Source organism: Mytilus galloprovincialis, chromosome 12 (genome assembly GCF_965363235.1).
Source record: "Mytilus galloprovincialis chromosome 12, xbMytGall1.hap1.1, whole genome shotgun sequence".
NCBI classification, from domain to species: Eukaryota; Metazoa; Mollusca; class Bivalvia; order Mytilida; family Mytilidae; genus Mytilus; species Mytilus galloprovincialis.
Window position 1 is genome coordinate 66,758,148 of NC_134849.1, and position 11,464 is coordinate 66,769,611.

General features: G+C 31.4%; 1 protein-coding gene across 4 annotated transcripts in view; it reads left to right on the plus strand.

Annotated features, from left to right (window-relative positions):
* LOC143054607 (uncharacterized) overlaps window positions 1-11,143 on the plus strand; it is a 51,805-nt gene extending 40,662 nt beyond the window's left edge. For 3 of the 4 annotated variants that reach the window (XM_076227618.1, XM_076227619.1, XM_076227620.1), the window contains 7 exons: window positions 229-336; window positions 1,991-2,062; window positions 5,012-5,072; window positions 5,399-5,668; window positions 7,836-8,405; window positions 9,183-9,331; window positions 9,803-11,143. In XM_076227618.1, the coding sequence (XP_076083733.1) occupies window positions 229-336; window positions 1,991-2,062; window positions 5,012-5,072; window positions 5,399-5,668; window positions 7,836-8,405; window positions 9,183-9,331; window positions 9,803-11,092 (2,520 nt within the window). In that variant the 3' untranslated portion in view covers window positions 11,093-11,143. Of the gene's footprint in view, window positions 1-228; window positions 337-1,990; window positions 2,063-5,011; window positions 5,073-5,398; window positions 5,669-7,835; window positions 8,499-9,182; window positions 9,332-9,802 lie in introns of those variants that run through there. The other variant, XM_076227621.1, reaches the window with a different exon arrangement.
* The last annotated feature ends 321 nt before the right edge of the window (window positions 11,144-11,464 follow it).

The following is an 11,464-nucleotide window of genomic DNA, read 5'->3' on the forward strand; positions in this document are numbered from 1 at the left end:
ACCTTTAACATTGCGAAAAACCAAAACAGTGTAGTCGGTTGTAAAAGGGTCCGACATGAAAAATATGAAACAAGTCATTTTTTACTTTCTTTTTTTATTGGTACATACATGTAATGCACAACGTCCGATATTTACTGTACATCATGTGAATATATGTAACCCTGTAAGTACATTATCTTGTCACATTAATTCATATTTCATTAAACAACTGGTAAAATATCATTGTAGATGTGTGGAAATACAGCCTTACATATGGCTGCCGACTCCGGACATCTAGAGGTTACAAAAATGCTAGTAGAGTATGGACGGATCAATTCTCTGATTAAAAATAATGAGGTTATCTTGCTTTAGATGTATAAAATCAAATGTATTTTTTTTTATGTAGAAACTTATGCTTGAAACTTTGTGTTACCTATTTGGAGCTAGAACAAGAGGACATCAAACAGTAACATCAAATCATACACTACAAAACACATGAGTTACACACACAACAAAAGAAACAGACAAAACACTACAAATTCATATAAACATAACCCACTAATTATCACACACCTCGAGCAATGCAGAAAAACAACGTTAACAACCAAAACAACAATACAGTATTAATGTTTGATGCAACCTTTCCTAATGATAATCTTTGATATAACATCCATTCATTTAAGAATTATATACTCCTGTGTTGATTCAATGCTAAACATATGGAAATGTTGTAGAACATCCACAGCGATTCCCTTTGTACTCTCATATTAATGGAAAATAGAGGATTACTATTTCAGTTTTTAAAGCTTACAATTTTATAAACTGGAAACATAAGATTACCCTCAACATTAAATTTTTTTAGACGATTTTCTTTCATGCATTCTGAACAAAAAGGAGAAAAGTCTGAAGATAATTCTTCAATATTCTATACACAAATACAATTTATAATTTCACAAGTTTGTCATTGTTATCCTGTTTTCATTTTAAGAAACTTGCTGAAATTCTGGTGGTTAATTTTGATTTTGATTTAATTAAAACAAAAATCCTTAAATGTAAAAGTTATTTCTACACGAAATTCAACTTCAATTGCAAAAATACACACTTTGTCTTGGTGTTTGAAAAAAAATGCACAATGCGTCAGCATGTATTATAGTAAATCAGGCAAATTTCTAAGAATCAGGCAGTGGGAAAAACATGAACAAACACAAACTTACTAAAATTTACATTTGTATAATGGGGAACGAATATAACTTGGCTGAAATGCAATACAAATTAACAGTTTAGGGAAGCTAACTCTAAATTTGATAACATTCAAACCAAAACGTATCTAGAGATTTTTTTAAATTACCAGACACGAAGAAACAAAAAGACATTAAATTTCTATCTGAGGATGAGTGAAACTTCAAAATAGGATGGCAAGGTCTTTTGTTCAGATCATTTTTGTGTTTTTAAAAATTGCCTGATTCTTAAAAAGGCTGCCACAGTATTTTATTTCCATACATTACGTTTGCAAAAAAATTGAACTAAATTAAACCCTTTTCTTATGCAAGTTATTTGAAATTTTACTGTCAACAATTAAGGATACAGGTTACATTATTATGAGTTAGGCTCTGTGTAGCATTAGAAGTGGGCACGTCTCGGCAGATGCTAAACCAAGTTTCATTTCGCCTACATAAAGTTTAAGGCTTTGGGCTTAAGAAAATGCTACGAACAGGTATCTCCAGGATAGAATTTTACAAAGAAGTTTGGTATTTCGAAATTTTGATGTGTAAATCTTTTCTTTGTACCCTCTCCTGCCTTTTTGAATACAAACTTTTATTGATACGCTCAACTCACTTTCTTGTATATTAAGTTTAACAAGAAACACAAATTACAAGTTTACTACTGCCACAGTTCACTTGACCTATTTGTAAGTAACTATACATATTACGGCCATTACAGTTATAGTGAATTAGCTTAACACTATGCAAACAAATGAATTATAAGTTACTAAGTTGTTATTGTTTTGTAGGGTAAAACGGCGTACGATCTAGCAGCATCAAGAAAATACAGACAATATAAAGAAGTTATGAAGTACTTACAGGTACATACAAGGAAAGTTCAATTATATTAACTTTAAAGACCATTTAAAATAATTCTTAATCCAGTTGATTGAAGAAAAACATTTGCTTGAGTACTCCGTTCACTCACAACCAGGTTGTTTTACACGAATTTAATACAAACAGAAATTGAAAACAATTGCTACAATACATATTGCTACTAACAAGAAAATACATTTGTAGTCGCATCGATTCGTAATTCACTTGAAATTAAAAAGAATGAGATTTTTACATAAGAGTACTGTATTTGTATTTACACAGCTGAAATAGATACATTTAGACTGATATCTTTATATCATAAACCGTGCATAAAGATATCGATGGTTAGATATGGAACCAACTGACCGATTTGAAAGTGACAATTTGAAATTTAACTTTTTTCATAATACCACGACCGACACTAGGCTAACCGAGAGATTAGTCGGTTAATCTATATTGGGTATGCGGGGCTGTATGGGCGGTTGGTATGTTAATCGGGTTGGTATTACGTCTGTTAAGAGTAAAACGCACAATGTAATGTTAAACTTTGTTAAATATACAGATTTTTGGCATATAATAAGAACCAAATCAAAAAAAGAAAATTGTCTAACAAAATGATATCTATTATAGAACATTTTCCACCTGTATAAACATTCCATAGTCCATTGTAGTCTGCGCAGTTTTCAGCAAAACTAAAAGGCGTCGCTCAAGTATGTAGTAATTATGCTAAAACGCATAGCATTTTTTTAATAAAAGGCGAAAAAAACAATTTTAGATATCATTTGAAGGACACAAACTAGTACTTTGGTCTTATAAAAATAAATTAACATTAGTAAATATTTCATAATTGTAATATAACGTAAATAATACCACGTTTAGTGATAATTATTGGAATAAAGTCTGTCAATGGGTTGGTCAATTAAAGTTGTGTCAGTTAAGAGTTATTTAGCCACGACAATAGTTTTGCTACCTTTATATTTTCCCATTGAAAAAAAATTATGAATGAGTAAAATAAAAATGTCAATACAGAGTAACAGTATCCTTCTAGTAGGAACATTTTTATTTTGACTTTCTTTGCATTTTATTAAATGGTGTGTCACTTCAATATAGCGTGGGATGAATTGGCCGCTGGAATAGGCATGAATTTATTATTAACGTATTAAATCAGCCTTAATGTTTGTGTCTGTTCAAAGTAGCACGTTCTAAAATCCGACTGAATGTATCTTTCTATTACAACACAGGGTACATTTAACGTGGTGTCGTTCTCATATGCACGTGATATTTGTCACTGGACGTTAAACCCTAGTTTGTCAGCATCATCCAATTGGTTTTTTTCTTCTATTACTTAATCATATGTTGTTTACAAATCATTCTAAAGAAGTAACTGGAAAGGAGCAAAGTCAGCTACATTTGGTTATCTTAAGTTTTAATTCATTTCATTCCGTTTAGTTCCTTTCTACATACGTACAGAAGAGAACAGCAGTTGTCCGCATGTAAACTTCTAGCATTTGTCAACAATTTAAGAACATCACAATCCGTTACTGTTTCAACACCCAAGATGTGTTTCATGTCTGTATTCTTAATCAATTATTATTAGCAATCCACCACTTTCAACTGTCCTTATCTATTATTCTATATTCTGTGTCTCCATCCAGATTCTCGTGTAAACCACGTTCACTTTTCTCAACATTTATTTATTTTACTCATTATTCTTACTCTATGCTGTATATTTTAGCATTCCAATATATTTTACTTACTGATGTTTAGTTACATTACGACGTTTATCTCTGATTTATATACTGGTTACCAATGTAGATGACAAATTGGTGTCATTCATCACAATTAAACAGAATCCACATGATATATGCGACCATTCTTGGATGAAATTAATATTTCTTTAATATTTCACTTTTTGAAACCATTGTCTAAATTGTTAATTCATTGTTCATGTGTTGTTTCAATATATTTAATGTTTCGTTGTTCAGGTGTTGTTTCCGTATATTTTATGTTTCATTGTTCATGTGTTGTTTCCGTATATTTAAGCCACTCGTCTTAAGCCTACCCATTTAATCAGAAAACACCCCATATAGCAATAACATTGTACTTGTGTTGCCATGCATAGCTCTTAACAGACTAATTAACAGACCGGGTTTTATACATCCGACCCACTAACAGACCAGGTTTTAAATATAAATTGATTAATTTCACAAAAATACAGATTTTCGTGCAGATTTTTCACACAATGATATTAATATTGTTAACAAACATAATGCCTGTCTTTTTTCAATGTTCAATATATTGCATGCAAGTAAATTCAACCAGCGTGTCATTTTTGTGTACATTTTGTGTGTGTAAAATGTGTATAAATGTATTGATGGGTAACTCGCCTTTTCATTTTAAAGATCGTTTATCGAAGCTAGAAAAAAAAATAATTACACCACTGGATTCAGTACATTGAATTGTTTTTATGATACAAATGTAATTAAAAAGTTATGCAATGAAACATAATGAACTTGAAATGATTGCCTCGATAACACCTGATTAACAGACTTTTGCCAACCCGATTAACAGACCAACCGCCGATATAGCCACATACCCAATGTAGATTAACCGACCAATCTCTCGGTTAGCCGAGTGCCGGCCGTGAATACATTTACGGAGGATTTTTATGTTGAAATCAGTGTGATTTTGCTCAAATTAACATTTCATGGCGTGATAGTAAAATAATGTTTATTGATTTGCATATCAAAACAAACAAAAGCAAACAACTATATTCATTATTGTATATTTGTTAATTCCTTTCTAATTGAAAAGCAAACTAAGGTACGTATTAATTTTCTTACTTTACAAAATATCTTTATACTTTTCTGTGAATAAATATTGCCTCTAAGTCTTAATCCAATACTAACATTAAATATAATTATACAAAAAAAAGTTGTTTGAACTTTTTGTAGACTGTAATGGAAAACCAGCTTCAAGATGCCAACAAGACACCTTCCGAAAAGATTGTTAAAGGTATTTTGTCTTTATTTTTTTTTTTATCATTTTACTTTATCCCAAATTTCTTATGGTTTCCTTTTCTATTGTTCGTACTTGCTTTAGCATACGTGTGTATTAAAACAAAATTGACAAAAATAAATATATAAAAACATATTAATCAATAATATGGTAAAATCTACAAAAAATTATCAATTTAAAGATTTTTCCAAATGGTAAACATTCTATATCATAATGAATTTGCTTTTTCTAATGCAAATGTTTTGCAAGGATTGAAATTTCAAACGAAGTTGTTTCGAGCATGGTGTCTTTTTTGTATTATTATTTTTCTATTGCCTATGCAGATGATATAGTTCCAGCCGAGATCAGATTAATGGCTGACAAAAAGTCTGTGCCATTATATATGAAACTTCTTGAGTCAGGATCAGAAAAAAAGAGAGACATTCGTATAGTTCTTGTTGGACAAAAAGAAACAGGGAAAACGTCATTATTAAAAAGGTTATTTGGAGACGATAAAAGCATGTTGGGTGAAATAGACAGCACAAACGGGATTGAAATTCATAGAATAACATGCAAAGCAAACTATGATGACGGCTTATGGAATAAATTAGATGGTATAACTATAACATATTTCTTTTGTGAAAAAACAGTATTGCATCATTAGATAGGGGTTTCTTATTTGATTAGAAATCATTAATGGAATGTCATAAATGTGCATTTATACGTTTAATGTTTAATACAGTAGGTTATGCATTATGTTTTATGTTTCTTTCGCATGCAACAAATGTTGTAGAAGATGAATATGGAAAAGGAAAACATTCGGCCAAATTAGTTTGAATTTTTTTCTGTTTCAGATTAGATACTTTTTACTAAAGCTATAAAAAAACTGATAAGATTCAGCAACTCTATGATTCGGATACCAGGTGCACATTTTGTTTTCGTCAGTCTCATTAAGAACGCTCGAATTAGTTGGATGCCGAAATAAAAAAAAAGCACAAAATTACATACAATTTTAAGCATTTTCCATCCAAATAACTGTATGAAACCGTTCAAAATTATTAAATTTATTTATACTGTAAACTATCAGCAATAAAAATTCGTTTGTATAGTTGCAGAATTTTTTTACAAGATACTGTTAAATCAGAAACTATTTCTTGCATTTATAATTACGATTTTGTCATTTTATACCATTTTTGCGATATTGTTTAAATCTGTTTAATTCTATAAAAAAATCAAAATGCAAGTTCAAATTATTGCGATTATAATTCTGTTTCTGTTGCATTTTCCGTTTTAAGAAATTCCGATGATTTCTCAAGATTTACCATTAGCTTTGTTTTGGGAAGTAAGAGACTACAACCCGACGAAATAGTAAAAATACAGCCGAAGGACACCAATGGGTTTAACATGTTAATGAGATCTCAACCCTCCCCTATACCTTTATCCAATGTAGATTAATGTCAACTTGAGAGACTAATTTTCTAATAAACTAAGGCAAATCTGAATAAGAAGATTTGTTTCTATATGTTTACGTTTACTTAAAACTTTGTCTTACAAACAAGTCCTTATCATGATTGTGTATTCATACGCAAAGACATTGATAAACCTACTAGTGATGAGAATGTCACTGGTAATACAATATTCCTAAATAAAAAGGTATTCATTTCCCCTCCTTTGCACCAAGCGATAACTGTAAGGCTAGATTATAACCTAAGTAAAAAGCGAAAAAAACTTAAAAATCACACTGGCAATCTGGTAGCAAAATTGAAATTCAAAATGTATTTACACATTTAAAACTTACATGTGATTGGTCCTTTTTTGCATTTTAATCGACCATGTTTTGAAAACCTCTTTTGTTGACTGTGAAAATTATTGACAAGCGATATAAATTAATTGGCTTTTAAAGTTCAGAGAAAGTTGGAATTGATGGCAATCATATCACAAAACTTTAGGCAACAGGTTTAAGGATTAAACACATTTTTTCAAGAGATTATCTAGGTCTATGACTTTTAGTTAATTTCCAGTCAATTGCGATAAATGTTTGCTGACATCAAATCAACATAATCATTTTGTTTATTTTCTTTGGTTACATCTTTTGACATCAGACTCGGACTTCTCTTGAACTGAATTTTAATGTGCGTATTGTTATGCGTTTACTTTTCTACATTGGTTAGAGGTATAGGGGGAGGGTTGAGATCTCACAAACATGTTAAACCCCGCCGCATTTTCGAGCCTGTCCAAAGTCAGGAGCCTCTGGCCTTTGTTAGTCTTGTATTATTTTAATTTCAGTTTCTTGTGTACAATTTAGAAATTAATATGGCGTTCATTATCACTGGACTAGTATATATTTGTTTAGGGGTCAGCTGAAGGACGCCTCCGGGTGCGGGAATTTCTCGCTACATTGAAGACCTGTTGGTGACCCTCTGCTGTTGTTTTTATTTGGTCGGGTTGTTGTCTCTTTGACACATTCCCCATTTCCATTCTCAATTTTATAAGAACTGATTCGGTCGTAAAATTTCAAACAATATCAACCATAAATTGTATATATTTTGTTCAGATTTAATTTTTTTTTGTTTTAAGGGCCAAAAGTTACCTTCACCATACATTTCATTTGATATCAGATCTTACTGTTCATTAAAGAAGGAGTCAATCAAATTCACCCGCTTGAAAATGGTTTTAACTAATTTGATAGAGTGACAGGTCGAACATGTGTGTGTGGACGATGATAGTTACTGTAGTAAAGCTATTTATTGTTATCATATTTACATCTGTTTTTTACTTTAGGCAAAAATGATGAAACTGACTGCGACGCAAGGCTACTGAAACAATACGGAAAAAAACTTACAAGCATGGAAAGAGATATCATAACAGCACCTGCCCACAATGTTATTGAGGATTTGACACATGTTGATGAATTTCAAGAATTAGAAGCATCTTTTCAGCAAACTATTGAAAAATCACTTTCACACACTAGTAACAGAGATTTAAAGTCCCTTCCGCGTGTTGAATTTGAAGACTCATTTTCACATTCGTCAGAAGCCTCAATAGGGCATGAATCTTGGGACACAGAAACAAACGTTGAACGTCTAGAACACAAATCAATAAATCTTCCCGAAGTCAGTTTATCACATGGACAACGAACAAACGATTTATTAGAGCTAGCATATAGAGACATTGGAGCAATGCTTAAATCTGAAGTTGATTTAAGTGACAAAGAGGACTATGCAACATTATTGTTTTGGGATTTTGCAGGAGATGAAGAATTTTACCACACACATCAGACTTTTTTGTCCCAAGATGCAATTTATATTGTTGTAACAAAACTCAATGATGCTGATGACAAATATGCCCAAGGTAATCCAGTCAGTTATTATGTGCGGAACTGTTTTCCTAATGGGCAATAATAGACTAATGAACAAAGGCAAGATGCAGAATATTCGTTATGAAGTAGGCAATTGATAAAAACATTAGGAATACTGACAAACAAATAAAAAAAGATAAAAAAAAAATGATATTTCTTCCCGAACCACTGTTAAATCACGAATCAGAGTTGAAAGATATGCTTCTGATATTTTGATTATATGTTTAGATTTTAAAAATCCTGGTTTCGTAATATTTGAAGGTTGATACAATTTTCATGAATTTTCGGTCACGTGTCCCGTAAGGTAGATCACATCAGCAACCGAAAATATAAAAGTCGGGCAGCATAAGTATTTTTCCAATGTTGTTGAAGGAAATACATGCTCAACCGTCAAAAACATACCAAATGTCATCCATATTGCTGATTAAAGCCCTTTTTAAAGAGTTATTTTGTTTATTCAACTTTAAATATGAGACATACATGTAGATTTAAATCATAACCCTATTAATGTCCGGATGAGTAGTTCAAGGGGTTTCAGACATAATACATTTAAATGAAATAACATACGTTTATTCTAGACCATAAGTTTGAAAAAAAAGCAGACTGTCTATATCAATTTTTCGCTATTTATCTTCGACTGAACAAGATTCGATTGTAAAGCAACGAGATTAAAGCCACGACAGCAGAAAGATATATTAGATTCAAGATGATATCATTTTCCAAAACTATTTAAATGTTAATTAAACTTTTATATGTGGTAATATGTTTAGGTTTATTTCGTTTATGGATGGACTCGATACATTGCTACTGTAGACTGGGATATGATGGTGCTGACAGTAGTACAACAACAGACGATCTTGATCCACCAGTCGTTATTGTTGGCACATGGAAAGATGCAGTTACAATTGAATCAGCAGATGTATAGTACATTTATTCTAAAACTGTGTTTACGTCATTCATCATGTTTGCATTTTAACTTTATTTTGTTTTGAAATAAAAACCTTAAATTAACAACGACCTAACACAATATCATATAAGTTACGACAATAGTAACGGTGTTCGAAAGCAAAAAGCAAAAACAAATCCGGGTTACAACGAAACACTGAAGTAAACAAAAACAAACGACAATTCAACACACACAGAAACTAACTATAAGATAACAGCTTTGCCAGGTTTGCACACTTTAAATAGTTTGAAGTGAAGGCGTATTAGTATTAAACAGAGCGTTCTAAACTTTGATAATTGAGCTATGTAGTTCAGATGATTGTGAAATCACAATTTGAGTATTATAACATTCTTGCAATAATTTTCAATAGTTTAAACGATTAACTAGTATATGCGTTAGTTCTTGTAAACCATACCAAGCACATGTATTTTTTAATTTTTGTAGACTGAAGATGCCTGCATTAAAAACCTTTTAAAATTTACTAAAGATGTGGCAGATGATGAACGCAGACATATAAGGAATACATTTTTTGTTTCTAATACAGAAGATAATAACAATGTATTCCAGAATATACGACAATATATCTTCAACTTAGCAAGAACAATGAAAACCTGGAATAAAGACTACCCTTTAAAATTCATTCAGCTGGAAAAACGTCTACGGGAGAAAAAAAAAGAGTTACCAATAATATCCTTTCATGAAGTTCAACACATCTCTACTGAAACACCAAATCCTTTAGATACTGAGGAACTAATGTTATTTTTGAAATTTCATCATGAAATCCGTTCTTTGGTTTATTTTGAAGATCTCCCTGATTATATCATTTTGGATACACAATGGCTGTCTGATGCATTTAAATGCATAGTCACAGCCAAAAAATTCCGGGCTGTAAGCATCAAGAATCAAGCACTATGGGAGGATTATCACACTAAAGGAAAACTACATAGTAAAGTTTTAGAAGATATATTTGAAAAAGAACAAAACATTATGTACACGCATAAGGACTATGTTCTAAATGTTATGGAGAAATTTGATATCATTATACTTCCTATCGAATCAGAAAGTTATGTTTCTGACGAAAAGACTTGCTACTATGTACCTTGCATGATTAAAGCAGAACCAGACGGTTGCATTTATGACATGTTTAATGTTACAGAAAATACATGCGTAAAGTCCACTTGGTTATTTTTCAAGTTTAAGTTTCTGCCACCGCATTTATTTAATCATTTGATTGCATCACTGAGCCGGGAATATAAAGTTGCAGAAGTCGGGGTCACTAAAGAAGAGAAGGGACCTGTCATTTCTGGACAGTCAAAGAAGTCAGTAAAAAAACACATAGAATGGATGGTCGCTCTTTTTAAAAGGACGGCTGTTTTTGAGCTGCAAAAAATAACAAAATTAAGTAAATTAGTAGTTAATACATATAACGATGTTATTCAGATTCAAATTTTAGAATTTGGGGAAAGCGCTATTATAAAAAGAGGTATGTACAAACATATTGCTGACATTGTGAGTGTTGAAATAGACAAAATTGTCCGTGGAAGATTTAAGATGACAAATGTAAACTATGAGAAAAAGTGGAAATGTGGCCTAACACTAGCAGAGTCTGTTGAAGGATTCCATTACGTGAGTGAAGAGCAAATTACAGAATTTTACTGCGAGACATGCACAAGAACACACAGATTCGTAGGTGAATGGTCAGATGTAAAAACAGAAATACCGTGCGTAAGTTAAACATTAAAAGAATATTTTATAACTATGTCGTCTTGTGAGATAGAACATGCAGTACATTTATGGCACCAAGGAAGCAATCATTTTTTTTTTCAATGACAGTCATTATAACTGCACCTTAATTCATCAGTTTAGTTCAAGCAAAAGAAAAGCTCAAAAATGAAAGCTACAGTTCCGATAAAACCGAAAGATATCGTTGAGAGAACGTAAACTGGGTTTCTTACCATTTATTTAAATTTATATAGATTAAAAAAGATAAAAGTGTGAACGGGTGGAAAGTATATTGTAATTTTTAGAATCCGTGTAATCATTCGTAAAATTTGTTAAATTATTTCAAAACTTTTGATGATTTGTTAAGTGATTATGCACAAATCA